Source organism: Hypanus sabinus, chromosome 22, assembly GCF_030144855.1.
Source record: "Hypanus sabinus isolate sHypSab1 chromosome 22, sHypSab1.hap1, whole genome shotgun sequence".
Taxonomy (NCBI): Eukaryota; Metazoa; Chordata; class Chondrichthyes; order Myliobatiformes; family Dasyatidae; genus Hypanus; species Hypanus sabinus.
In genome coordinates this window covers 35,348,608-35,374,388 of record NC_082727.1, presented here as the reverse complement: position 1 = coordinate 35,374,388, position 25,781 = coordinate 35,348,608, and the positions used below count along the sequence as shown (strand labels likewise).

General features: G+C 41.5%; 1 protein-coding gene across 2 annotated transcripts in view; it reads left to right on the top strand.

Moving 5' to 3' along the window:
* The first annotated feature begins 656 nt into the window (after window positions 1-656).
* The window catches only part of rnls (renalase, FAD-dependent amine oxidase), a 159,128-nt gene continuing 134,003 nt past the window's right edge, over window positions 657-25,781 (top strand). Inside the window, exons 1-4 of one of the 2 annotated variants that reach the window (XM_059947463.1) lie at window positions 658-862; window positions 6,868-6,973; window positions 8,616-8,761; window positions 15,731-15,883. In XM_059947463.1, coding sequence (XP_059803446.1) covers window positions 745-862; window positions 6,868-6,973; window positions 8,616-8,761; window positions 15,731-15,883 — 523 coding nt within the window. In that variant the 5' untranslated portion in view covers window positions 658-744. Of the gene's footprint in view, window positions 863-6,867; window positions 6,974-8,615; window positions 8,762-15,730; window positions 15,884-25,781 lie in introns of both variants that reach the window. The other variant, XM_059947464.1, reaches the window with a different exon arrangement.

Here is a 25,781-nt window from a genome sequence, read left to right as displayed (position 1 = left end):
AGAGGACAAAGGTTAATGGCAGGATTCTTAGCAATGTGGAAGAATAGAGAGATATTAGGGTCCAAGTTCATAATCCCTCAAAGTTGATAGGGTGGTTAAGGAGGTGCATTGGCCTTTATTAGTTAGTGGTTTGTGTTCGAAGGCCATAAGGTAATGTTGCAGCTCTATGAAACTCTGGTGAGACCACACTTGTGTTCCGTTCTGGTTACCTCATTATAGGAAGGGTGGAAGCTTTAGAAGGATGTGCAGACGAGATTTATACCAGGATAATGCCTGGATTAGAGAGCGTGCCTAATGAGGAAAGGTGATGCAAACTCGGGAGCAAATGAGGATGAGAGGTTACTTGATAGAAGTGTATAAGATTGTAACTTAGTGGAGAGCCAGCACCTTTTTCAGCAGAGCAGCAATGCTAATAGTAGAAGATAATCCTTTTGCAGTGAGTGGTGTAAAGAGTAAGGAAGATATCCGAGGTCTTTTGGTTAAGTGCCTGGAAGGCATTGCCCGTGGTAGATGCAGGTAAGAGTAGGAACGATTCCTGGGAGCTGGCTTCTTCTGGAAGAGGTTTTTCTAGAGTTTTTCTAGGAGTTCGGAGATGTGCAAACCGAAGCACACGGGTGTCCGGTGAGTAAGACGTCCCGCTGCAATCCCGGGTAAAGCTTTGCTCGGGCAGTCGCCGTGCGCTCCCGGCCGGGAGGTACCGCTCCCACCGCGCCGAGCCGGTTCGCAGGCTGGAAAGCCGCGGTCATGGCTCGCGTCCTCATCATCGGGGCAGGTCTAACGGGCAGCCTGTGCGCGGCCCTCCTGCGGAGAGAAACGATGACCAGGCTGCAAGTTGTGGTCTGGGAGAAGGCGAAAGGAGCAGGTCAGTACGAAACTGAACACAAAATGCTGGAAGAACCCAGCAGGTCTGGGCAAGTACCCACGGAGGGAAATAAACAATGGACATTCGGGGCTAACTTCCTTTAACAGGACAGAACAGTCGAGTGGGTGGTAGCTATAACTACGTGACTCTCGCCCAATTGATGGATGCCGGGGGCGGGACAGACCCGGGGCTGCAGCTGCGCAACCTGGGCGCTAGGGGGCGTGTGCGCACCGGGCAGCAGCAAGGCCGAGGGTAAATGGGAAATTAATCCATAGAAATAAATATTGGAACGGAGTCAGCCTATCTTCGACTGGCCTCCCCAAATTCCGTGTTTTCATTTTGTGAAGAAAAGGAAAGAACGCTCGTGTGAAGTTTCAAAGAGCAAATGCAAGTAGGAGGTCTCTGATGCATGATGCTTTGAAGTCACTTTATTGTGAATTTTCTATTATCATCAAGTGCAGAAAGAAATAGCTTGCAGTCAATTCGCATACAGCAAGGACCCTGCACCCCCAAACTATCACATGAAAAGGGGCAACACACAAAGAAAATCGCTGGACAAACTCAGCAGGTCAGGCAGCATCTATGGAGGGAAATAAACAGTTGGCTTTTTGGGACGAGACCCTTCATCAGGATGAGACAGAAAGAAAGGGGGCAAAAGCTGGAATGAAAGGATGAGGAGTGGTGGGGGAGCACAAGCTGCCAGGTGGTAGGTGAATCTGGGTATGAGGGGGAAACAATGGGAGGTGATAGGTGGAAGAGGCAAAAGGATGAAAAAGATGCAATCTGATAGGAGTGGTGAGTAGACCATGGAATGGACAGAAGGAGATGGGGAACCAGAGGGAGGAAGGTGTTGGTGATGGGGGGGGTGGTGTGGGGGAAGAGAAGGGGTAATGGAATCAGGGATAAGCGAAAACAAGGGGCAGTGCTGGTGGAGATAAAGGGGGGTGGTAGATAGAAATTAGCGAAACATGTTGATGCCATCAGTTGAAGACTTTCAAGACGGAATATGAGTTGTTGATCCTTTAATCTGCATCTAGCCTCAACTTGGCAGTAAAGGAGGCTGTGGACAGACATGTCAGTGTGGGAGTGGTAAATGGAATTAAAATGGAGGCCACCATGAGATCCTGGCTGTTACAGCAGCTGCAGTGAAGGTCTCGCTGATGGAGAGGAGGCCACACTGGGAGCACCAGATACAATAAATTATACTGATGGATTCACATGCGAAGTGCTACCTCACCTGGAAGGACTATTTAGGGTCCAGAATGGTTGTCAGGGAGGAGATATAAGGGCAGGTGCAATATTTGAAATGGTTGCAGGGATAAGTACATAGAGGGGAGTTGTTAGGGAGGATTTAGTGGACAAAGAAAACATGGAGAGAGTGATCTGTGGGGAACACAGAGAGTGGAAGGGAGGGGAAGATATGCCTGGTGGTGGGATTCCACTGGGGTTGGCAGAAGTTGTGGAGAATGATATGTTGGATATGGGGTGGTACATGAAGATGGGTATCTTTCACTATTATGTCTTGGGAGAGCACACATATGAGAAATGGAAGAGATGCAGATGAGGCTGCATCGATAGCAATGGGGGGGGGGGTGTGAGTGGAGAGAGGGGCAGCCCTGATTTCTGGGGAAAAGAGAACATTCTCAATCGCAGCACTTAATGCTTACTCAACATCTCCCACTGGTGGTATGTAAACTGTGGCTAAGATCACAGAGGAGAACTCTCTAGATAAGTAGAATGGTTGGTACTTAATCGTCAGGTGTTCCAGGTCAGGGGGAAGAAGAGTGCAATGACACCACTGCATCTGAACACCACCAAGAATTTATCATGGAACACAATCCAACACCTTTTGCCTTCATCGAATCAGGAGTCTGGTCCATTCGGTGTATCGAGAGCCCTCAGGTATCGATGTGTCCGGAATGAGCCATGTCTCCCTGAAACGCAGAATACAGGAATTCTTCAATTTCCCTCAATACAACGATATCGCCCATGGGTCCTCAAACTTCTTCTCCAGTGACTATAGATTTGCTAACGATGCTGGGTAGAGGAAGTTACATTCCCTGGTGTCTCAGCCTGGCTTGGAGTCATCACCTGCTCCTCTAACGGCCATGGTAATATACCTTCATCCACTTAAAGGTGCCATACCTGCCTACTTGAGAGTTAAGTCCGCCAAGCTCTTCAAAAGATCGTGAAATTGAGATGGCTCAGAAGTACATTACTTAAAGGGAAATTACAGGTTGCAGATTGCCGTGAGGGTAGTTCAGATGAAGTATATTTAGAAGTTTTGTAAGCAGCCTGCAACACGTCACTGTGGTTCACCAGTGCCATCTTGGAAGGAGGTAATAATGATGTAGTAATTTCTGCATTAGTTGTAGTACCAGGTGCTAGTGAGGGTAGAATTAGAAAGATAGCTAAAATGAGTGTTTGGCTGAGGAGCTGGTGCAGGAGGTAGGACTTAATTTTCTTGGACCATTGGGATCTCTTCTGGGGTAAGGATAGCCTGTACAAGTGAAATTGGTTGTGTCTGAACTGGAGGAAGACGAATATCCTGGCTGGCAGATTTGCTGGTCCTGTTGGGAGGGTTTAAACTAGATTGCCAGGGGTTGACATGCTGATGCTGGTAAGAATTCAGGGGAAAATATTGTAGCCAATGAGAGTGAATTTAGTTGTCAGAATAGACAGGACACGGTAAAAGGAGAGGAAAAAATATTGGTTTAAGTTGCATTTAATTCAATGTAAGAGCTAGACAGGCAAGGTGTGTGATGGTTTAGCTCTGGAGACTGGGATATCTTTGCCATAGTAGAAACATGGTTGAGGGAAGGACAGGACAAACAGCTCAGTTTTTCTGGATACTGGTGCTACAGGCATGACAGAGGTATGGATAACACAAGGAGTTGCCTTCTCAATGAAAGAGAACACGACAACAGTGTTATGATATTCTTGAAGGATCACCCAGTGAGGCCATATGGATAGAGTTTAGAAAGGGGACGGTTACTGTGATAGGACTGTGTTATCGACTCCCCAATAGACAGTGGGAGTAGAGGGAGCAGATATATAAAGAGATTACAGCTAGTTGTAAACATATCAGTATTATGGGGAGATTTTAACTTGCATAATATTGACTAAACTATAATAATGACAAAAGCTCGGACTGAGTGGGCTTTGTGAAACGTGTTCAGGAAAGCTTCCTTGGTTAATATACTCCTACTAGAGAGGGGCAACACTGCACATCCTTCTGAAGCGTGAGGTAGGGCAAGTGTGGAAGTGTCTGCCAGTGAGCACTTTGGGCCCAGTAACCATAATTCTATTAGAATTAAAATAGTTATGGAGCAGGCTACAGCTGGTTCACAGGTTAAAGTCCTGAACTGGGACAGAGTAAATTTTGGAGACATTAGGTGGAATTTTGCAGATTGTTTCCAGGGAAAGGGGTATCTGCCAAGGGGTGTGAGATCCAGATTTTAGGTAGTGCATGTTCCTCATGGTGAAAGGCAAGTCTGGAAGGTGAAGGGAATCCTGGATGACTAAAGATATGGAGGCTCTGGTTAAGAAAAAGTAAGGGGATAAGCAATTGGAATCTAGTGAACCGCTTGATGATGCGTTTAAGAGAGTACTTAGGAGAGAAGTTAGGACAGCAAGAGGAGGATATGAGAAGGATCCGGCAAACAAGATCACAAAGGGTTCTACAGGTAAAAGCAGAATGGTGGCTATGGAGAAAATAAATCCCCTTAAAGATTAGTGTGTGTGTGTGTGTGTGTGTGTGTGTGTGTGTGTGTGTGTGTGTGTGTGTGTGTGTGTGTGTGTGTGTGTGTGTGTGTGTGTGTGTGTGTGTGTGTGTGTGTTTGTGTGTGTGTGTGTGTGTGTGTGTGTGTGTGTGGCCAAATGAAATGGGTGACAATGCAATGAATATTTCCATTCAGTTAAGGAAGTCTGGGAAATGAGTGGGTTTGGCTTGGACCACATTTGAATTAGCAGGGAAGAAGTTCTGGAGGCCCTAAAGTGTATTAAGGTAGATGAATCCCCTGGGCCTGTCCTGGTGCATTCTCAGACCTGTGGGAAGCGAGACAGGAAATTGCGGAGGCCTTTGCAGAGACTCTGGCCACAAGCAAGATTCCAAAGGACTGGATTGTGGCTAATGTTGTATAAAAGGGGAGTAAAATTAGGAAATGACAGGCCAGTGAGTCTGACATGCTGTAGCTGGTGGGTAAATTGCTGGAAGGAATTCTGAGAGACAGGATCTAGCAGCATTTGGAGAGAGAGCATTTGGTCTGATTCAGGACAGTCTGCATGACTTTGCAGATTGGACGTTGTGTCTAACAAATCTTCTGGAGTTCTTTGAGGAGGTAACCAAGAGGGTTAGATGAGAATAGGTCCATTGATGTTGTATATACAGACTTCGGAAAGACCTTTGACAGGGTCCCTCATCACAGGCTAGTCTGGAAGATTAAATTACATGGCATCCAGTGAGAGATAGTGGATTGGATTTATAATTGGCTTACTGGTCCTTTTCTCTGGTTATTTTGGTTCTCAGATCTTAACCTTTTCCACTCATTCCTTTGTGTCTCGCAGCAGTGTTACAGAAGCATCTGTTTATCTCAACTTAGATTTAATTGACAGTGAGGATCTGAGGATTTTACCTTCTTCTGATACTCTCAGTCTCACTGCAGTAGGGTGCAGGATCAGCTGAAGAAATGGTGTGGAGCAGGAATACCAAAATGGGAAAAAAGCTCCTGTGGGATCATGTAAGGGCCCGCCATCTCTGGTTGATGTACCATCCACGTAAGGAATATGGTGTGAAATTCTGTGGTATCCAAAGCTGCCTCCAGTCTGTACTCTCCTAGGCATGTCATGAAATCTAATATTTAAACATCATTCAGATTCATAGAGTCATCGAGCACTACAGCACAGAACAGGCCCTTCAGCCCATTTAGTATGTGCCTATCTATAGCTTTAATAATTTTATATACATCTAACAAATTTCCTTTTGTTCTCCCACACTCTGGGGAATAAAGTCCTAAACTATTCAACCTTTCCCTATAGCTCAGGTCTTCAAGTCCACATCCTTGTAAATTTTCTCTGCACTCTTTAAAACTCATTGATTTATCTTTCCTGTAGGTAGGCGACCAGAACCTGCACGCAATACTCCAAATTAGTCCTCACCAACTTTTAACATCTCAATTCCTGGCCATGGCACCAAAATGTATCCTTTTTCTCATTGTGAATCTGTTCAAATTAGTTAAAGTATTTCCTGCCATTGTGCAGGCTGTCATTTGAGGTTAATATGAAAGAGCAGAACAGGAATGTTAAAGTTATCAATCTATCCAGGATTGATCTAATGATATCAACAATGTACTCAATATACATTGTGGCCACTTTATTAGGTAGACCTGCGCAAATATCTAATCATCCAATCACGTGGCAGCAACTCAATGCATAAAAGCATGCAGATGTGTGAACAGATACAGTTAATGCTCAGAACAAACATCAAAACGAGGAAGAAATGTGATCTAAATGACTTTGACCACGGAATGTTTGTTGATGCCAGATGAGGTGGTTTAAGTATCTCAGAAACTGCTGGTCACCTGGGATTTTCTCGCACATCAGTCTCTGAAGTTTATAGAGAATGGTGTGAAAAATAAGAAAAAAAACTCAGTGAGCAGCAGCTCTGTGAGTGAAAAGGCAGTTAATGAGAGAGATCAGGGGAGAATGGCAGGACTAGTTCACGCTGACAGAAAGGCAGCAGTGACTCAAATAACAAAGAGTTACAACCGTGGTGTGCAGAAGAGCATCTCTGAATGCGCAGCGCATCGAACCTTGAAGTGGATGGGTTCATCCGAAGACCATGAACAGGTACTCAGTGGCCACTTTATTAGGTACAGGACTTACCTAATAAATCGGCCACTGAGTGTATTCCCTCTAGCTTCTGGTGAGAGTGTGATGAGAGTGTAACTTTGCGCTATGTGATGAGGAATGGCAATGTTAAAACTAAACTTTTTTTTTGTTTTAAGGGGGAAGAATGTGCACCAGCAGGAGTCCCCACAATCCAAACTGTACAGCTGACCTAGGAGCACAGTACATTACAGTGACCCCGTACTACGCAGAAAAGCATCAAAGGTACTTGCTTTATATGATTAATCAGTACCATTGCAGCAATCTTGATAAAGCAACAGAACTGTTATAAGGCATCATTATCTTAACGTTAAAACAATGAGTGAACAACACAAGCGACACAGACAAACAACAAAACAACAGCAAAACGCGCTCCTTTCTCATCCTCCCTCTCACTCACCAACCCACCCACCCATCCACTCACACGCCCGGACAGGTCTCCAACTCCATGACAGGCCGCTTCCAAGCCTCTGACCTCCAGATTGACATCAAGGTTGCAGGTGTAGTGGACAGTGAGGAAGGCTATCTGCACATGCTGGAAAAATGGCGGATGGAATTTAATGCAGTGTGGTGTTGCACTTTTGAGGACAAACCGGGGTAGGACTCACACAGTGAATGGTAGTGCGCTGAGAGTGCAGTAGAATAAAATGATCTGGTAGCATCACAGGTCGATAGAGTCATAAAGAGAGCTTTTTGCACATTGTCCTTTCTGAATTGATGAATACAGGCGATGGGATGTTATTGGTGAGGCCAAATTTAGAGTATTGTGTGCATTTTTGGTCAACTACTTACAGAGAAGATATCAGTAAGAGTGAAAGAGGAAAGAGAAAACTGACAAGGATATTGCTGGGACTTGAGGACCAGAGTTCTAGGAAAGGTTAGGACTTCATTTTCTGGAATGTAGGAGAATAAGGCGAGATTTGATAGATGTGTACAAAATTATGAGGGATATAGACAGGCTTTTTCCACTGGGGTTGGGTGAAAGTAGAACTAGAGGTCATAGGGTTAAGGGTGAAAGGTGAAATATTTGAGTAGAACCTGAGGGGGAGTTTCTTCACTGACAGGGTGGAATGAGTCGCCAATGGAAGTAAAGGATGCAGGTTCAATTACAACATTTAAGAGAAGTTTGGATAAGTACGTGGATGGGAAGGGTAGGGAGGGCTCTGGTCCAAGGTGTGAGCGATGGGACTAGGCAGAATAACAGTTCTCAATGGGCCAAAGGACCTGTTACTCTGCTGTAGTGTTCTTTAGCTCTATGTTGTAGCGCAAGTTGTTTGAAAACAAATATCAGGATTTGTTTGATGAAGGGTTTCGGCCCGAAACGTTGTCACTACCTCCTCCCATAGATGCTGTCTGGCCTGCTGAGTTCTCCTGGCATTTTGTGTTTTTATCAGGATTTGAACTTATTAAATTCCAGTACAAGTAATCAATGTGGATCAGCATAGGGAGGTAGGCAAGGGGAACAGAATGTGGACAACGTGGTGGAGTTTGTCTTGAAGTTGAAAGGTGAAATATTTGAGTAGAACCTGAGGGGGAGTTTCTTCACTCACAGGGTGGAATGAGTTGCCAATGGAAGTAAAGGATGCAGGTTCAATTACAACATTTAAGAGAAGTTTGGATAAGTACGTGGACGGGAAGGGTAGGGAGACTTAGAAAAATTAAGATTAGATATAACATGGCTAAAGATTCAAGAAGCAACGTGGCTGGAGTATGAATTTGTGCAAGTCACCCTGCATTAGTGGATTGATGAGATTTGCAAATTACTTTCGGATAAGCTCCAGTTCTATTTCAATTCAGTATTGGTGAATATCTCATTTCGATAAAGTGGAAAAATTGCAAAAAGACATCTGAATGCTTTTTCTTTCAGTTTTTATGAAGAGTTGCTGTCACACGGCATTTTAAAACCCCTGCTCAGTCGTGTGGAAGGAATGACAATAAAAGAAGAAGGAATCCGTAACTATGTGGCCCCACAAGGGATCTCTTCTATTGTCAAATATTATCTTAGTGACTCAGGTAATGGAGCATGGATCAATTTTATGATAGCTGTTTTGCCAAATGCTTGACAATAGCTGTTCGCCAAAGCAGAAGTTCTACAATGAAAATATTCAAGTGGTGATGTCACACTTAATAAATTAGTTGCAATTTATGAGCACGGATAAGGAATATTTTGTTATTTTTACAAGTGTTGATTTTATCTTTGAATTTGCTGAAAGTCTCAGAGCTTAAAAGGACGTTCAGGGAAACTCCAGCAACAACACATCTGGAGTTTATGAGTCAGTTAGCTAGCAGATAACAAATTATCTTGTGACAGTGTTAGTATTTTGAGTGTAAAAGTCTAGAGGATAACCTGTGGGTAGGTTACTGTACTAATCCTTGACCCTGTTAGATTACTGAGCAGAAAGAAACATAGACCTCATAAAGATAGGTGTGTTGCTATTAGAAAGGTAGTTAATTAGGGGATGTGCACTCCAAGAATGGTGTTGCCATCACAAAAGGTGATGTTAAGAGAGATCCAGGGGAAATGTAGACTCAATAGCAAACATCTCTGATAACTAGAGGAAACCACCAATAAAACAAATGGGTTGCTGAGTTATGAAGCACGTTTAACAAGAGCGGTGGGTTAAATACTGATCAGAGATCTGCACGAAAAACAGAGCCCCGTTGTGATCATTTTACTGCTAGAAAGGGATTTAAAAATTGAAAGATTCTTGATTAGTCAGGGCATCAAAGGTTACAGGGAGAAGACAGAAGAATGGGGTGGAGAGGGATAATAAATCAGCCTTGGTGGAATGGCAAAGCAGACTTGATGGTCCCAATGGCCCAATTCTGCTCCTATGTCTTATGGTCTAAGGTTGATCCATGGGAATCAGCCGATGTTTGCATCCGTTTGATCACTTATCATTTGTCATTCTGTGAAAAACAATTCAATAGTAGATTGACTTTCATTGAAAGATACAGATGTTGACTGAAGAAATTTGGGAGTTTGAGGCATGTTAACGTTGGAACCTCACTATCATGGCAGGAGCATAAGGGAGAGGGAGAAATCTGCCTTCCAAGCCCAAGAGGAATGCAATATAAAGCTATTATTTGGCAACACTAGCCTACCCTTTATACACACAAAATGCTGGAAGAACTCAGCAGGTCAGGCAGCATCTATGGAAAAGAGTAAACAGTCGAGCTGGTTTGGTCAGGGGATAGGGACATTCACTGGAGAGAAAGGGAAGTGTTCTGCTTAGGGAACTGACCCTACAGGTTATGGAGATTTGACCACAGACTGTGGAATTTTGAATTAGTAATGTCTGTCCCCTGACTTCATCTGAGTGACAGAAGTGGCTTCATGTTGAGTGGAGAGCACTTTGCATTAGGCAGCAGCTTAGCTCCTGCTTTTGTCGAAATAGGATGTGTGGAGCTCTGTGGCAGGACGTGGTCTAACACCCGGTGAGGCCAGTAGTGTTGAGGGTTTATTTCCCTCCATTGACCTGCTGAGTTCCTTCAGCATTCTGCGCGTGGGTTGCTCAAGATTTCTAGCATCTGCAGAATCTTGTGTGTTTCTGAGATCGTGAGTCTGCTTGGAATAGGGTCTCTTTAGAAGCAGGAGGGGGGATAGGTTGTGAGGTCTTTTAGGATGATGTGGAAAGGAGGTAGAATGGGAAAAGAACCTGTATTCCTCTTGGCCCACAAGTGGTGCTTCAGGGGCCTAGGGAACTTAACTGGCCTAGGCTAAACTTGTAAATTTGGAGCTCAGTATAATGTTTAAGTAATCAGCTCTCTTCTCAGGATTGTCTGCAAACACTCTGTCCACTCCATTAACTCTAGTACTAAGCGGGTTAGATGGTTTTAAAAGTATTAAATCTCATCCCAGCCTTATATTGCCCATGTTGCAGGTTGAAATGATCACCAAACCATAAGAAGGAAAAAAAGAACAGTGAAAGTTTTGTTTTACAACTCCTGCAAATTGATTGTTTCTCAGTCCTTGAATAAGTATAGTTATCCATAAATTCTAACGTATTTCTTTATTTTTCCTATAAATGTCTGCAAGAAAATTAATCTCAAGGTAGTATATATTAATGTATATGTACTTAGATTTACTTTGACTTTGACTTGACTTTGAAAAGGAGGCCTATGTTGGTCATATAGAGGAAAAGGGCAATAGACCGACTGCAAAGCAGGTAGACCTAGAAAATAACTTCAGCAAAGCATCCAAAAACCAGTTCAAATATTTAGTGATCTTATAACTGGAAGAAGTGCACCTTTTAGTCCATATCACTGAACAGTCATATTTCCAGTTACTTTGAACTCCTTCTCAGCAGATGACCTTTACCAGCTAGTGCATTGTGAATTATTTGAATGTGTTTGCATATCTCAGTCAATCCCTGAACAGGAATTCTTTCAGTTCAGTCTGTGTGATTCATTCTGCACACAAAAGGCAAGTTAATTCTTCCCTGAGCTTCTTTATATGTTATACTTACAGCAAAACCGTTGCACTGTTGTCAATGCAAGTTGCAATGTGCAAGTTTCCAATGTGCAATTAATCCTGCTGTATATTTCCATAGAAGCCTTAATTCTTCTTGACAATACTTAAGCAGCTATTCTTGAAAAAGCAGCAGTCCAAGTACATAGTATTATGTAAATCTCTGATTTTCCATAGATTAATGGAATACTGGAACTGATTCAGCAAAGCATTACACAGGGAATCCCAACATTACTGCTTTGGGAAATTGGCATTGCAAGATCATGGTGCTTATGGCTTTTTAAAAAAGTAATATTGGCATGCCATGCAATACTATTTTAGTTTGAGAAAAACATGGGAATGGAATTTCTAAGCTAAAGTACTCCTATCTGTAACAAAATCACTTTGTAGTGCAAAATAATATCTCATGATGCAACAGTGCACATTACACAGACCATTGTCCATTTATGGTGCATTTATGGAAGTTTATTCTGGATTCTCACTGCAGACGAAGCTCCTTGTGTGGATGCAGTGAGGTTGAATGACACACAATTATCACTTTGACTCCATTTTCATGAAATGATAAGGATTTCAAACAATGAAGGTCTTCTGGGGGTGGGATGATGGTCAGTATTTGCTGCTAGATAATGATTGTGCTCCCTTCTGTCCAAGAGTCTTGCTCACTAACCCTTCCTGCCAATGTCAGCAGTCATGCTCCTACCACTTTCCCTGTCTTTAACTGCCCCACAACCATCTCCCCCTGAATACTCCCACTGCACTAAATACCCCAATCACCTCTCTTGCTGATATTAACCCTGACCTGGCTTCATCTATCACTGTGATGAACTACATATACCTGTCTGGACAAGCCCCTCTGCTGACTGCTCCTGTGGCTCCTCCCACAGACCCCTGGATAAAGACGATTGGAGGCACTGCTCCTCCCTCACTCTCAAGGGTGTTGTGTGGTGGTCTCTTGCTAATAATCGTGGTCTCTTGCAGCTAATAAAAGCCTATCGTTCGCCTCCCATCTCCAAGAGTTATTGATGGTGCATCAATCACCTTCCAGCTTGTACTCCTTCCTCTCTCCCCACCTTCTTATTCTGGCTTCTGTCCCACTCCTTTCCAGTCCAGATGAAGGGTTTCAGCCCAAAACGTCAACTATTTATTCCTTTCTATAAATGCTGCCTGACCTGCTGAGATCTTCAAGCATTTTGTGTGTATTACTCAGAATTTCCAGCATCTGCAGAATCTCTTGTGTTTACGATATTAACTCCTCCCTCCTTCCTGCCTGCTGATACCAGTCACCCCTTCCCCCAACAATCATTTCCTGAACTAAAACTACCCTGCCCGCACAGTCTTCTCACAATCCCTGCTATCCATAATGGTGGCGCTTTGCTAAGGCAAGTGTTTTATGGACAGTCTAATCATACAAGGGTGTATTCTATGCTCTGTGGTGCCCTGGACTTTGCGCACGATAGAATATCAGGGATGGAGGTGAGCAGGGTGGCAGCTGAGGGCCAGTGGATGTTCACACAGTCCTGAGACAGACTCTTCACTCTGTGCTGGCTTAGAGGTGTGTTTATGGGTGCATTGCAATAATTAGTTTGTCTTTTTTCTTTTAATTTGCACCAGTGAATAGTTTTATATGCCTTTGTATGAATTGAATTTCTTCATTGGTGAATTGAGGCAGTGTGTGATGACTATATAATTGATCATAATAACATTTACAGAGAGGCTCTGGTGGAGTTGTTGCTTCACATCTCCTTCAACCCAACTCTGTTCCTCACCTCTGGGGCTTTCCACGTGAAGTTTCCACATTCTCTTGCTGGCTTTCCTTTTGGGGGTTCTCCCACATCCCAAAGATGTATGGGTTGTTAGGCAAATTAGCCACAGTAAATTGACCCTGTTGTGTAGATGAGTGATGAAATCTGGGAGGAGTTGATGGGAAAACAGAGAAAATAGGATTATTATAGATGGGCATTTGACTGTCAACATGGATTCAATGGGCTTATGTGTATATTTCTGTGCTGTCTGGCTCTATGAATGCCTACATTGTGAAATAAATTCAGAAAGTGCTGGAAAGACATGGCCATGATCTACTATGACATATGACAAGCATACTACCTTTAATTTAAACACAAGACACCTTACTGTCCTATTGTCCTGTTTATTATTTATTGTTTTGTGCACTTTATGCAGTCCTGTGTAGGTCTGTAGTCTTGTGTAGTTGTTTTTTTTTTGTTTTTTTTACATAGTTCAGTCTAGTTTTTGTACTGTGTCACGTAACATCATGATCCTGAAAAACGTCTCATTTTAACTATGCACTGTACATAGCAGTTATGGTCAAAATGACAATAAAAGTGACTTGACTTGACTTGACTTGAAGAGATTCTGAAGATACTGGAAATCCAGAGCAACACACACAAAATGCTGGAGGATCTTAGCAGCTGAGTCAGCATCTATGGAACTGAATAAACAGTTGACATTTCAGGCAGATACTCTTTATCAAGACTGGAAAAGAAGGGGTTAAAAGCCAGAACCCCGTTCTTTTCCAATCCTGATGAAGGATCTCAACTGAAAACACCAACTGTTTATTCATTTCCTTAGATGCTACTGGCTTGCTGGGTTCCTCCAACATTTTGTGCTGTGATGGTCATGGGTATTCTGACTAAAGAGAGTTTATATTGTAACTGCCAAATCTTCAAAAGCTAGTTCACTTCCATGGCAAGTTATTGGCCAAGACCCATTGTTTGAGTGATGGGACCCCCTCCCTACCAAGAAGATACTTCCAGCTAACAAAGTTGTCTAAACACAGTTCATTTATTTTCAGTGATACATGGTTAAATTCAACCATTCTTAAAATACACTTAAACACAGAGGATTTTATATCTTATAGAAGATTTCCAAATTAGAAGCCATTTCTAAAACACAAAGGATTTCCAAATCATTGATACTATTCATATAAGCTAAAAAGACATACACATGAGGTACAGACAAACCAGTCATCTGTCGCAAAAATCAAAGGCAGAGGAATGAATTCTAATTTACTGTAATTCTATCATTCTTCTTGATATTCCTGGATGATTCCTAAAAAGTGTAAACTGCTCTCTTAATTTATACTGTCTTTTTATCACCTGGGTAACTTCACACACGTGATATTTTTCAGATACCTTTTAGCATGTGGTCTGAAAACACCTGGAGACAGAGTTCCCAGGTACCCACAATTAATGCTGTGAAGCTGACTCCATAAGTACATAAATTTTCCAGCTATTAACAGATCACTATTGATTTACTAAGTGATTATATCCATCTGGTCTGCAAGCTTCCTTGAACTAAATAACCTAGCAGCATTGTGTGGTTTGAAACAAGCCAAGTTAAATAACCTACTGGCTTACAATGGTCATCCTGAAAAGTTAGGACAGGTGATGTGGGGCAACATCCTGCCTTCTATAAAGAATGGATCTGTTTGCATAGCTGTGTTTTTAAACTTCAAACTGATCACTCCCTGCCATTTACATTTTAAGAACTGAAGACTGGCTCCTATTTCTGACCAGAAGCTAAACAAAGAATATTGGTTGGAAGTTTAACTTATTCAAAAGCAACACTTGGATCTTCAGAACTATCAGCTACTAATTTAGAAAGCTGAGCTCGGCAACAAACAAGAACTGATTAGGCTCTGGACAGTGAATATCCATCACAGTGTCTGTTGCTCTAACTTTAATTTGCTTGCTCTTGAAGAATATAAACATGCACTGCACCAGAAGCTACCAGAATTAATTTTTCACTGTCTAGTTGTGATTCTTTACTTTCAAGAAAGAATGAGATCAGGAAATTGAAAAGGATAAGGAATGGATGAGCACAAGTCTGTGATTTGTATTTTGCTTCAAATTTAATACAGGCCATCCCCAGGTTGTGAACGCTCAGCTGACATCAGTGGATACAAATGAGCTCACATAATAGTAATAAATCTGAAAGTTTAACATACATACAAATAAATTCAAAAGTCTAATGAACGTATGTTCATTCCTATGATTGGCAAAACCAGTTTCTTTTCTTACAGAACATGGAACATAGAACAATACAGCACAGCACAGGCCCTTTGGCCCACAATGTTGTGCTGATGTCTTAACCCACTCTGTGATAAATTTAACCCTTTCCTTCTACATAGTGCTCCATTTTTCTATTATCTATGTACCTCTCTAAGAGTCTCTTAAATGCCTCAATGACTCTACTACCACCCTGGCAGGGCATTCCTCTCTTTCTCCACTTTTGGTAATTGTTCTTTCATACCAGTCTTAAGATGTTTTGACACCTTTCATTGTAGTACAGTGGAGGTGTGGTTACCACATTGAATCACTGTTGCATATTTTCTGATTTATAAATAAAATTGACTATAGACGTATGTGAAAATGGAAAACATTCGTCACCTGGGGATGGTCTGAAAGTTTTGAAACCAGGAATTGAAATGTCTCTTATTTTTCTTTACCTCATATTTCCGTCTTTGTTCATTTCTACTTACTCTCAAAATTTAGATGTGTTGTACAATCGTCATGTTACCCACGTTAACCTCAAAGGAGGAAAACTGGAAGTCTGCCACAAATTCGGACCTTCAGAAGTATTTGATGCAGTTATCTTGACAATACCTGCTCCACAAATTCTTCAGCTACAAGGAGATATGAAGTCCTGTGAGTACACTTTTTAATAAAGAGAGCAAAGAATTGTTATCATCATTTCATGCATCACTTCTGCCAACACCTGAGACTTGATTTTATATCACAAAGTATGTGGATTCTTGGTGTTTTGGTATTCATAATTCTCACCAGTTCTGTCAATGTTATTCTCAATTTGTATCAAAGTGTGAACAATCAGCCAAACAGCAACAAAGGTGTTTGAAATTCATATGCCAGATTGATTGTTCCGGATGCTTGGAAGGTAATGAGTGGTAATATGTGGTCAGAGTGACAGAGGTGGAGACAAACTATATTTGATCAAACCAAAATGTTTGGACTTGTGGAAATATATATTGGACAATCCTAGCCGCTCTATGAGCCAGGTGCCACATGATCTAATTTCTAAACCTTTCTGTCTTCGTGAAGTCTTTTTCTGAGCTCCTCACTATTTATTACAGTTTCAAATTTTGAATCATCTGCAGACTTTGCATACGCTTACACACACAAATTCATCAAAATATCAAGAAGAATCCGAATCCAATTTCCTCTGGAGTGAAAGGGAATCATTTACTACTATTTTTGACTCTCTACCCTGTAGCCAATTTCATGTACATATTGTCACTTTCCCTTAAATCCTATGGACTTTATTTTCCCAACATCCATTGTGTGGCACTTTGCCAAGATGCTACACGCTGTCTACTACACAACCCTCAACATCCCCCTCCATCAAAGAACTAACTCTATTTCCTATTTACAATCTTTAACAATTAAATGAACAGAATATTTAAAAAGTTACACCATTTCGTAAATGCACCTGTAAGTTTACTTCTGAGTGATACGTGTTGATGTCCAAGAGATTAACTATCAATTGCTAGAGACTCCATGATGATCCCAAGGGTTGACATCTCCAGGAATATTGAAATAGAGTAGTTCTTTGAGAGGCCATTGAATTGAATTAAATTGAATTGAATTGAATTGACTTTATTTCTTACATCCCTCACATACATGAAGAGTGAAAATATTTACGTTACATCTCCATCTAAATGCGTAAGTGTGATCACAGTAATTTCTAATAATTTATAATAAATAGAACAGTCAATATAACATAGAACATAGAATATAACATAGTCAATGTAAGTTAATCAGTCTAATGGCCTGGTGGAAGAAGCTGTCCCGGAGCCTCTTGGTCCTGGCTTTTATGTTGCGATACCATTTCCTGGATGGTAGCAGATTGTGGTTGGGGTGATTCGGGTCTCCAATGAATCTTCGGGCCCTTTTCTCACACCTGTCTCCGTAGATATCCTGAATCATGGGAAGTTCACAACTACATCTGTGTTGGGCTGTCTGCACCATTCTGTGGAATCCTTGTGATTAAGAGAAGTACTGTTCCCATGCAACCAGTCAGGATGCTCTCAATTGTGCCCCTATAAAAAGTTCTCAGGATTTGGGGGCCCCTACCAAATTTACTCAACTGTCTTGAGATGAAAGAGGTGCTGTTGTGCCTTTTTCACCACACATCTGGTGTGTACAGACCACGTGAGGTCCCCAGTGATATTGATGCCAAGGAACTTAAAGCTGTTTACTTTCTCAACCCCAGATCGATTGATGTCAATAGGGGTTAGCCCGTTTCCATTCCCCCTGTAATTCACAACCAGCTCCTTAGTTTTTGTAAAATTGAGGGTGAAGTTGTTTTCTTGACACCACTGTGTCAGAAAGATGACTTCTTCCCTGTAGAAGAATAACACCGTGTTATTGTGGAGATTAGGCCAATCAATGTAGTGTCGTCGGCAAATTTAATTAGCAGATTAGAGCTGTGGGTGGTGACGTAGTCATGGGTATACAGGGAGTAAAGGAGGGGGCTTAGTCCACAGCCCTGAGAGGCTCCTGTGTTGAGGGTCAGAGGGGCAGAGGTGAGGGAGCCCACTCTTACCATCTGCTGGTGATCTGACAGGAAGTTCAGGATCCAGCTGCACAAGGCAGGGTGAAGGCCGAGGTCTCTGAGCTTCCTGTCGAGCCTGGATGGAACTATGGTGTTGAATGCTGAACTGTAGTCCAAGAACAGCATTCTCACATTAGCATCCTTTCTCTCCAGATGTGTAAGGACAGTGTGTAGAGCTGTGGCTATTGCATCATCTGTCGATCGGTTGTGTCGGTAGGGGAATTGTAGGGGGTCCAGTTCGTGTGGTAGCAAGCTGCAGATGTAATCCTTGACCAGCCTCTCAAAGCATTTGCTTATATTGAGGTTTATTATTGGTCATTAGTTATAGACGATAGCGGTTGTATTTGAGAATAGATGCCAGGCTAGGCTAAAATACTTCGGCTTCCAGGTTCTCTGCCTTTGAATAGTTAAATGGTGTGCCCAACTTGCCAAACTAAAGTAACGGTTCTTGATTTCAGCTTTTTTTTAGGATAACTATAATGTCCTTTGAAGCCCTGGTCATAAAACCAGCTTATTCTGTGGATTTTTCACTCCTTGGGTCCACTAAGTTCTTTATTTCCTTTATTTTACCAATGTTAATTTTGGCAAGTCCTTGTCCCTGAGTCATTAGTTTCCTCAGGATATCTTGGGGTAGTGTCCACCTTCTTTAGCATAAAAACTGGCTGTAAGTAATAGTTCAAATCTTAGTTTTCTTATTTAAAATTAAAAACATCATTGGTGTTTATTTTAAGAGACCCACATTGTTTTTGAACAGCTTGGTTTCCCTCATTGTAATTTTTCTGTCAGATTCCCAGTTTTGTAGAATCTGTTATGCCATCAGTCACTGTTTTTCATGTTTCCTGGATCTTCCGTTAGACTGTATTTTATATTTTCCTCATCCCCATTTTGGTTGTTTATTTGTGAAGCAGAGCTCTTGCCCTTTAGGAGTATTAAACTGGTTCTGTGTTATATTGCTTCTGATGACTTCTTGCTTGTTCCATTGTGCTTTTACCATTCAAGCTGTCTGGAGATTTGAAAGCCAATTTTATCCAGAATAAGATTTGTGTAGTAGGTTTGAGTTTTATCCCTCGGATTGCTATGCTGAACTTTGTGAGTGTTTATAATTAAACATAAATGCACTGTTAGGCTGATAATTAAATACAGTTAATTATCTGTTATAAACTGAATATAGCCTGCTTACTTGTTGGTTCTTAGAGTACTTTTGCAGGAAAGGACCTTGTATATGTTTGAGCAATTAAATACTTTTAAGACATAAGCTATTCCTGGTGACATGAAATTTAAAGCCATGCTGCCTTTGTTAGTTGCTTGTCTAAGTCTGCCTTTGTGGATTCTGCTGCTACCAGAAAAGTTCTAAATTCAACACCCCCCCCCCCCCCCACTAAAGCCTTTCACTATTTCTTAATTTTACTCAGAGAAACTTTAGCAAACAGATTGCCCCTTTTACCCTATCTGGTTGGTGATATGAATTAAACCTTAGCCACTGATTACTCCAATTGCTTAACACTTCACAGTGATATCCTGTGGGCTTTTGACATGGAATACTGAGCTCCCAGTTCTGACTGTTATGCTATCAGTCGTCAATAACATCTAATGTGTCAAAGGCTTCAAGTTAAATTTCAATCTGCAATGCATACAATTTATTTTTTATACTTTCTGTTTGTGCAAAGAAAATTTATATATGTATTAGCATTTCATTTATCCTTCTGTTCTTTTCTGCCTGTTTTTTATTTAGTTCCCCTGATCTGACTATCTTACATCTTATAGCTCTCTAATGATCTCTCATTAGCTCTCGTTATCGTTGGTGCCAAGTTCATTGTATCCGGTGAATAGGACAAGGTCTGCGGATCCCCGTTCTCTTTCTCGCATCAGTTCCCTGTGCCCAGAAGGGGTTAGCCCAACCCCATTCTGATCCTGTCTCTCACTGTGCGACGTGGAGCAGACCAATCTCCTTCTTCTCTCCTCCTTCATGTAATACTTTATTTTGTGCTCTGCCGCTGGTTTTCCCTAGGTCTACCTCAGTTCGCAGATGCGACGAAATGATCTGTATGGTTGTCATACAAAAACAAAGTTTTTCACTGTACCTTGGTACACATGACAATAATAAACTAACTTACAAACTTAACAGCATTAAATGGTTTTAATGGTTCTGGGTTGGAGAGTTCCAAGCCAAAAACACTGAGGAAGTTTTGCTCTCTGTCAGCTTCTGCACTCTGTATTGTAAATGCATAACCTACAATGCTATTCATATTAATATTTATTTTGTGATGTTTCAGTCCTATTTATTCAGTCCTGGTTTATTGCAAAACTTGAGCACTGGTTAAAATTCTAAACGCATACTGCCTTTAAGTCTACCGTTATATCCGGCAAGCAACTCAACTTTATTTTCTCTTCCTTACTTGCTTCCCATTCTGACTAAATTTGTAACTCTGATCAGGAAGCACACTGTTTCAGGCCACTATTTTGATCAACCCCCAACTATAAGCAATGATTCAGCTACCCACACACTATATAATTAATCAGATGGGCATTTACAGCTGACAAATTGTTCAGTGCAGATGGTAATGGTGAGAATAAGGCTGAGGTCCAGAGCTTTCACAGGGAACCCTCCTTCTGCAAGAAATCAAATCAGTGTCTTTCATCCTGTGTGTGAGCACCTAGATGCTTAGTCCTGGGACATTCGTCTTCTAACACAGTTTCTGAGCTGAGAAAGAAACCAGATCTGAATTCCTTAGAGTTCAGAAGAATGAGAAGTGATTTTATCGAAACATGTAAGGGTAAATGACAGGGTTGATGTTGAGATGTTTCCTCTAGTGTGAATCTTAAACAAGGGGATGTTTTTATAAGATGAGCATGTAGCCACTTAAAACTGAGTTTAATAGGAATTACTTCAAGCTTTGAAGAACATTTATTATCAAAGTATGTATAAATTATACAACCTTGAGATTTGTCTGCTTACAGGCAGCCACAAAACAAGAAACCCAAAAGATCCCAATTAACAAGGAGACAGACCAACCCCCAATCAAGTGAAATAAAAAGCACAAATCATGCAAACAATAGAAGTAAGCAACAGCATTCCGAGCCAAAATGAGTCCATACCCAAATCCCGGGAGCAGCTGGAGTAGGCCCAAAGCCTACTCAAGTTCATCAGAAGGCGGGGGAAGCCGTCGCGATCCTCACAGACATGGAGAGGGGAATGGATGTCATGGGAGAGGGAGCAAAACCAGCCTGACCCTTGCTTCGGTCTTGGCACCCTGCCCTGACAATCTATCTGGGCCAATGTTTAAATCATGCAAACACTGGGTCGTGCCCCAAGGGGCCCAAGTGCAGAGCCTAGGCCTTGCCAGCCAGCCCAGAGCCATTCTCAACCTCTCCAAGTCAGCTCAGTGCTTAGGGCGATGCAACCTCGTACCCGGTTTGGATGGATGGGTGCCAAAACCTCTCCGCCTCGACTCTTCTTCAAATGACTCATTCCAATTCCATCTCCATCTCTGAAACTGCCTTGAACATGTTGCGCCCTAACTTTGCAATGCACTAGCGCGGCTCATCCCTCAAGACATCTTCCCCTCTGCTCGCATCTTCATTGTTTGTGGTGATAGTATACTACAATTTACAATGTAAAAGTTGTTATTAATGATGTTTTAGTCATATTTCTTGACTTCTGACCAGTAAGCTGTCGCACACTTGAGTAGCACCATACTTTATGGAGGATAAGGTTAATCTCCAGAATTCTCTTTCTCAGGGGGTTGTGGAGGTAAAATTGTTGGGACTATTTAAAGTGAAGATAAATACACTCTTTTAAGGTGGAGGAATACAGACTATGGGGGAAGTGATACAGAAATAAGTTGTATCCTGGGGCAGATCCGCCATGATTATATTGATTGGCAGTCAGGCTTTGGCGGTGGGGGGGGGGGGGGTGCGCTGGTGGCCTATATCTGGTTCTGGTTTCTGTGAAACTGAAGCACAAATAAAATTCCACCAATATGTCTTTTCGTGTATTTACATCTGTAGGAATAAAGGAAAGAATACTGGAATAGAAATAGATCTTTTAGGCCTAAGTATGTTCCTCGATTAAATTAGATTGCTAATCAACCACAGATATCCATTGACTGGTTGTGAATCCATAACCCTTAGTATCCTGACTTAACACAGGCATGTTAATCATAGTTTTGAAGATTTCATTTTGCCCCAAGTCCTGGTAGCTTTTCTTGTGGGAAGCTTTTGAATTCAGAACTCAGATTTGTGTGAAGAAATAATTTTTTGTTATCATCTCTAATGGCTGAACTCCAATTTTAAGGTTATGCCCTTATTGTGTCCTTTCTCCAAAAGAGGAAATAATTTCTCAGCACACACCCTAATAAGTCCTTTAATTATTTTAAACACATCAATTTGATCACTCCTTAATCTTTTGCATTCACTGGGATAGAAATCAAGTCCGTGACCTTGTAGCTTAACTCTTTCAGTCCGAGTAGCATTCTGCTCAATCAGCGCTAAGGCTGCTCAGGAAGCATGTTTAAAGAAAGGACATCACACACTTAGAAGTAAATGGGATTTAAAAAAGCACCTCTGATTACATCTGTAGGTGTTGCTTAGTAACTGCATCAGAAAGTGAGGATTGAAAAAAGGAAGTGAAATTAAACTAATTGCTACTCACACCAAGGTCATGAAAGGTGAGTAAACCAGTAACATTTCTACATTCCTCTGGGGAATTTCGGTCTGAGTTCAGCAGTGATGTAACCAGTTCTGCTTTTCATTTTGTATTTTTAGAAGAGTATAATATGTCAAACTGTTTTAACAATTTACAAAAAAATCTTGGCTAGCCAGCTACCTTCACCAACTTGTGTCTGTAGAGAAACGCACTCCTTAGCCACTTTAATGGGTACATCTGTACACCTGCTCATTAATGCAAATATCTAATCAGCCAATCTTGTGGCAGCAACTCAATGCATAAAAGCTGTATTGTCAAGAGGTTCAGTTGTTGTTCTGACCAAACATTAGAATGGAGAAGAAATGTGATCTAAGTGATTTTGACCGTGGAATGATTACCGGTGACAGAGGGGATAGTTTGAGTACCTCAGAAGCCACGAATTTCCTGGGATTTTCACACACAGCAGTCTCTAGGGTTTACAGAGAATGGTGCGAAAAACAAAAAAAAAAATCCAGTGAGTGGCAGTTCTGTGGAAAAAGTCTCGTTAATGAGAGAGGTTGGAGGAGAATGGCCAGACTGGGTCGAAGCTAACGGGAAGGTGACAGTAGATTCAAAGACTAGTGATTCAAAGTACATTTATTAACAAAGTGCGTAAGCAGTATACAACTCTGAAATTCATCGTCCCCACAGACAGTCACGAAACAAAGAAGAACCATGGAACCAACCCGTTCAAAGAAAAATAGCAAATATAAACCCCCCACTCCCACCCACGCACAAGAAATTGTGCAAGATGGCAGCAAAATGAAAAGAGCAGAAACACAGAACATAAGACACAAAATCAGTAGATTTCAGCTCAAATAACCACACGTTACAACAGTGGTGTACAGAAGACCGTCTCTGAACAGACATGTTGAACCTTGAAATGGATGGGCTACAGCAGCAGAAGATCACGAGCATACACTCAGTGGCCACTTTATTAAATACAGGAACTATCTAATAAAGAGGCTGTATTGTAAGATGACCCTCAATGTAACTTGATACTGTACTATGAGAACCATGAGAATTACCTATTAACCGTCTGCAAAGATGTAATTTCTTAAAAATATACTTAATAGCTTAGGTGTGCTTTTAAATAATATCAAGTCTAGAACTACTCCTAAAGGGCAGTAGCTCTGCTTCACAAATAAACAACCAAATGTGGATTCTGAGGTTGTAGTGATCCCGAGATAGATTATTGTCAAAGCCTTGTGTCATTGCTGCTTAAATATTTACAATCCCAAAAGGTTATGGAGCTGGAAATGTAAACCAGGTCTGTGATAAATTATTTAAAAAGTAATCTAATGGTTTAAAGATTGTTTGTGCTAATGCTTCAGATTGTTGTTCTCTGCCGTCTGTTTGCCATCTTCATCTGCACGGATTATGTTGCGTTAGAGCTCAAAAAGCTAAGTGCAATTTTAGATCAAAGGAACTAAAACCTAAATAAGCCAAAAATTGGCAACTATGTTGCAGAAATAATCAGAATACAAATATAATCAAAACACAGGGTAACTGTGTGCTTCTTGGGTTCTGTGCTGGTTCTAATTTGAATAGATTGGAAATGTACTGTATCAGTACTGAATATGTTTCATACTAAAATGTGCAAACCCAGGTGGAATGACTCCTCAGCTTTTCTCCTCCACTCCTGTCGAAGGGTTTTGGCCCAAAACGTCTACTGTACTTTTCCCCATGGACGATGCCTGGCCTGCTGAGTTCCTCCAGTGTTTTGTGTGTTTTGCTCGGATTTCCAGCATCTGCAGATTTTCTGTTGTTTGTGACATGAACTTTATCACTTTGCCTAATGGTTTCACCTTGTGTCTGCTGGCTCTGTAGCTGCCTAATAGAGGGGATGTGCACAAAATAAACTCTTTAATTCCTATTGTATTAGCCCATTATTGAACATAGGGCATACAGCATTGTACACTACAGACCCTTTAGCCCATGATGTTGTGCTGACCTTTTAACCTACTCTAAGATCAATCTAATACTTCCCTTTCACATAGCCCTCAGTTTTTCCATCATCCATATGCCTATCTAGGAGTCTCTTAAATGCCCCTGTTATATCTGCATCTGCCAGCACTCCTGGCAGGGCATTCAACACACCCACCAATCTCTGTGTGTAAAAAAAATTACCTCTGACATCCCGCCCTGTACTTTCCTCCAATCACCTTAAAATTATGCACCCTCATATTAACTATTTCTGCCTTGGGAAAAAGCCTCGGGCTCTCCACTCAATCTATGCCTCTTATCATCCTGTACACCTCTATCAAGTTTCCTCTCATTCTCTTTCACTCCATGGAGAAAAGTCCTAGCCTGCTCAGCCTATTTGAACAGCATAAAGTACTAGGCAGTGTGACTTTGGCAACCTACCATAAAACTTCAGTTGAGATTCATTTCTTTTGATGGTGGTTGAACTAGATATTGGGTCTGTCTTATTTGGGTGACCATTTGATGCAGTACACCTTAATTGAAGGCACAAAAAACAAATCTTTGTCTTATACATCTAGTTTTCTAAAACACAATAACATTCCTCATAAGTATTTATTAATCATGGGCTCAGATCTTGAGAGTAGTCTGACGAGTAGGAAAGGGCAGGATTTGGTGCAGTTTAATAGTGTTAGAAGGGAGAAAAGGGCAGGACAATTGCCCCAGAAGGCTCAGGATTCTAATTCACACTAGTACCAAAGTGAGATGCAGAACATTAAAAGTAAAATCCATGATCATGTCTGCATTTTTCAGCAAGACATGAGGGATACATTCTATCAGTAGATAGAGCACAGAGAACTACAGAGTTGTCCACATGACAGCAGCTCAGTGGCTTTCTTGTAATATTACAAGGAGGATGTGGTGGATGAGATCTAAAAATGTAAAAGGAAAGTTCGAACAACTCCTTGAAATCAATTTAAAAGAGGAATCAAGATTCACGATTCAAGGTACATTTATTATCAAAGAATGTGTAAATTACACAACCTTGAGATTTGCTTGCTCACAGGTAGCATCAAAGCAAGAGACCCGAAAGAACCCAATTTAAAGGGGAAAAAATAAAAGTCCAACACTCGATGTGCAAGAGAAAGAAAAAAAATACAAGTCATGCGAACAACTGAAGCGAACAACGGCATTCCGAACCAAAATTGAGCCCACAGATCCAAACCCTGGAGCAGCCCAGAGTAGGCCCAAAGCCTCGCTTATCAGCTCATCGATGTTGGTCAGAATTGGGAAAACATAAATTTAGGCCTGGAGTAAAAATGTTCTTCATTAAAGAGTGGTCAACACATAGAGATACTTGGTAGTAG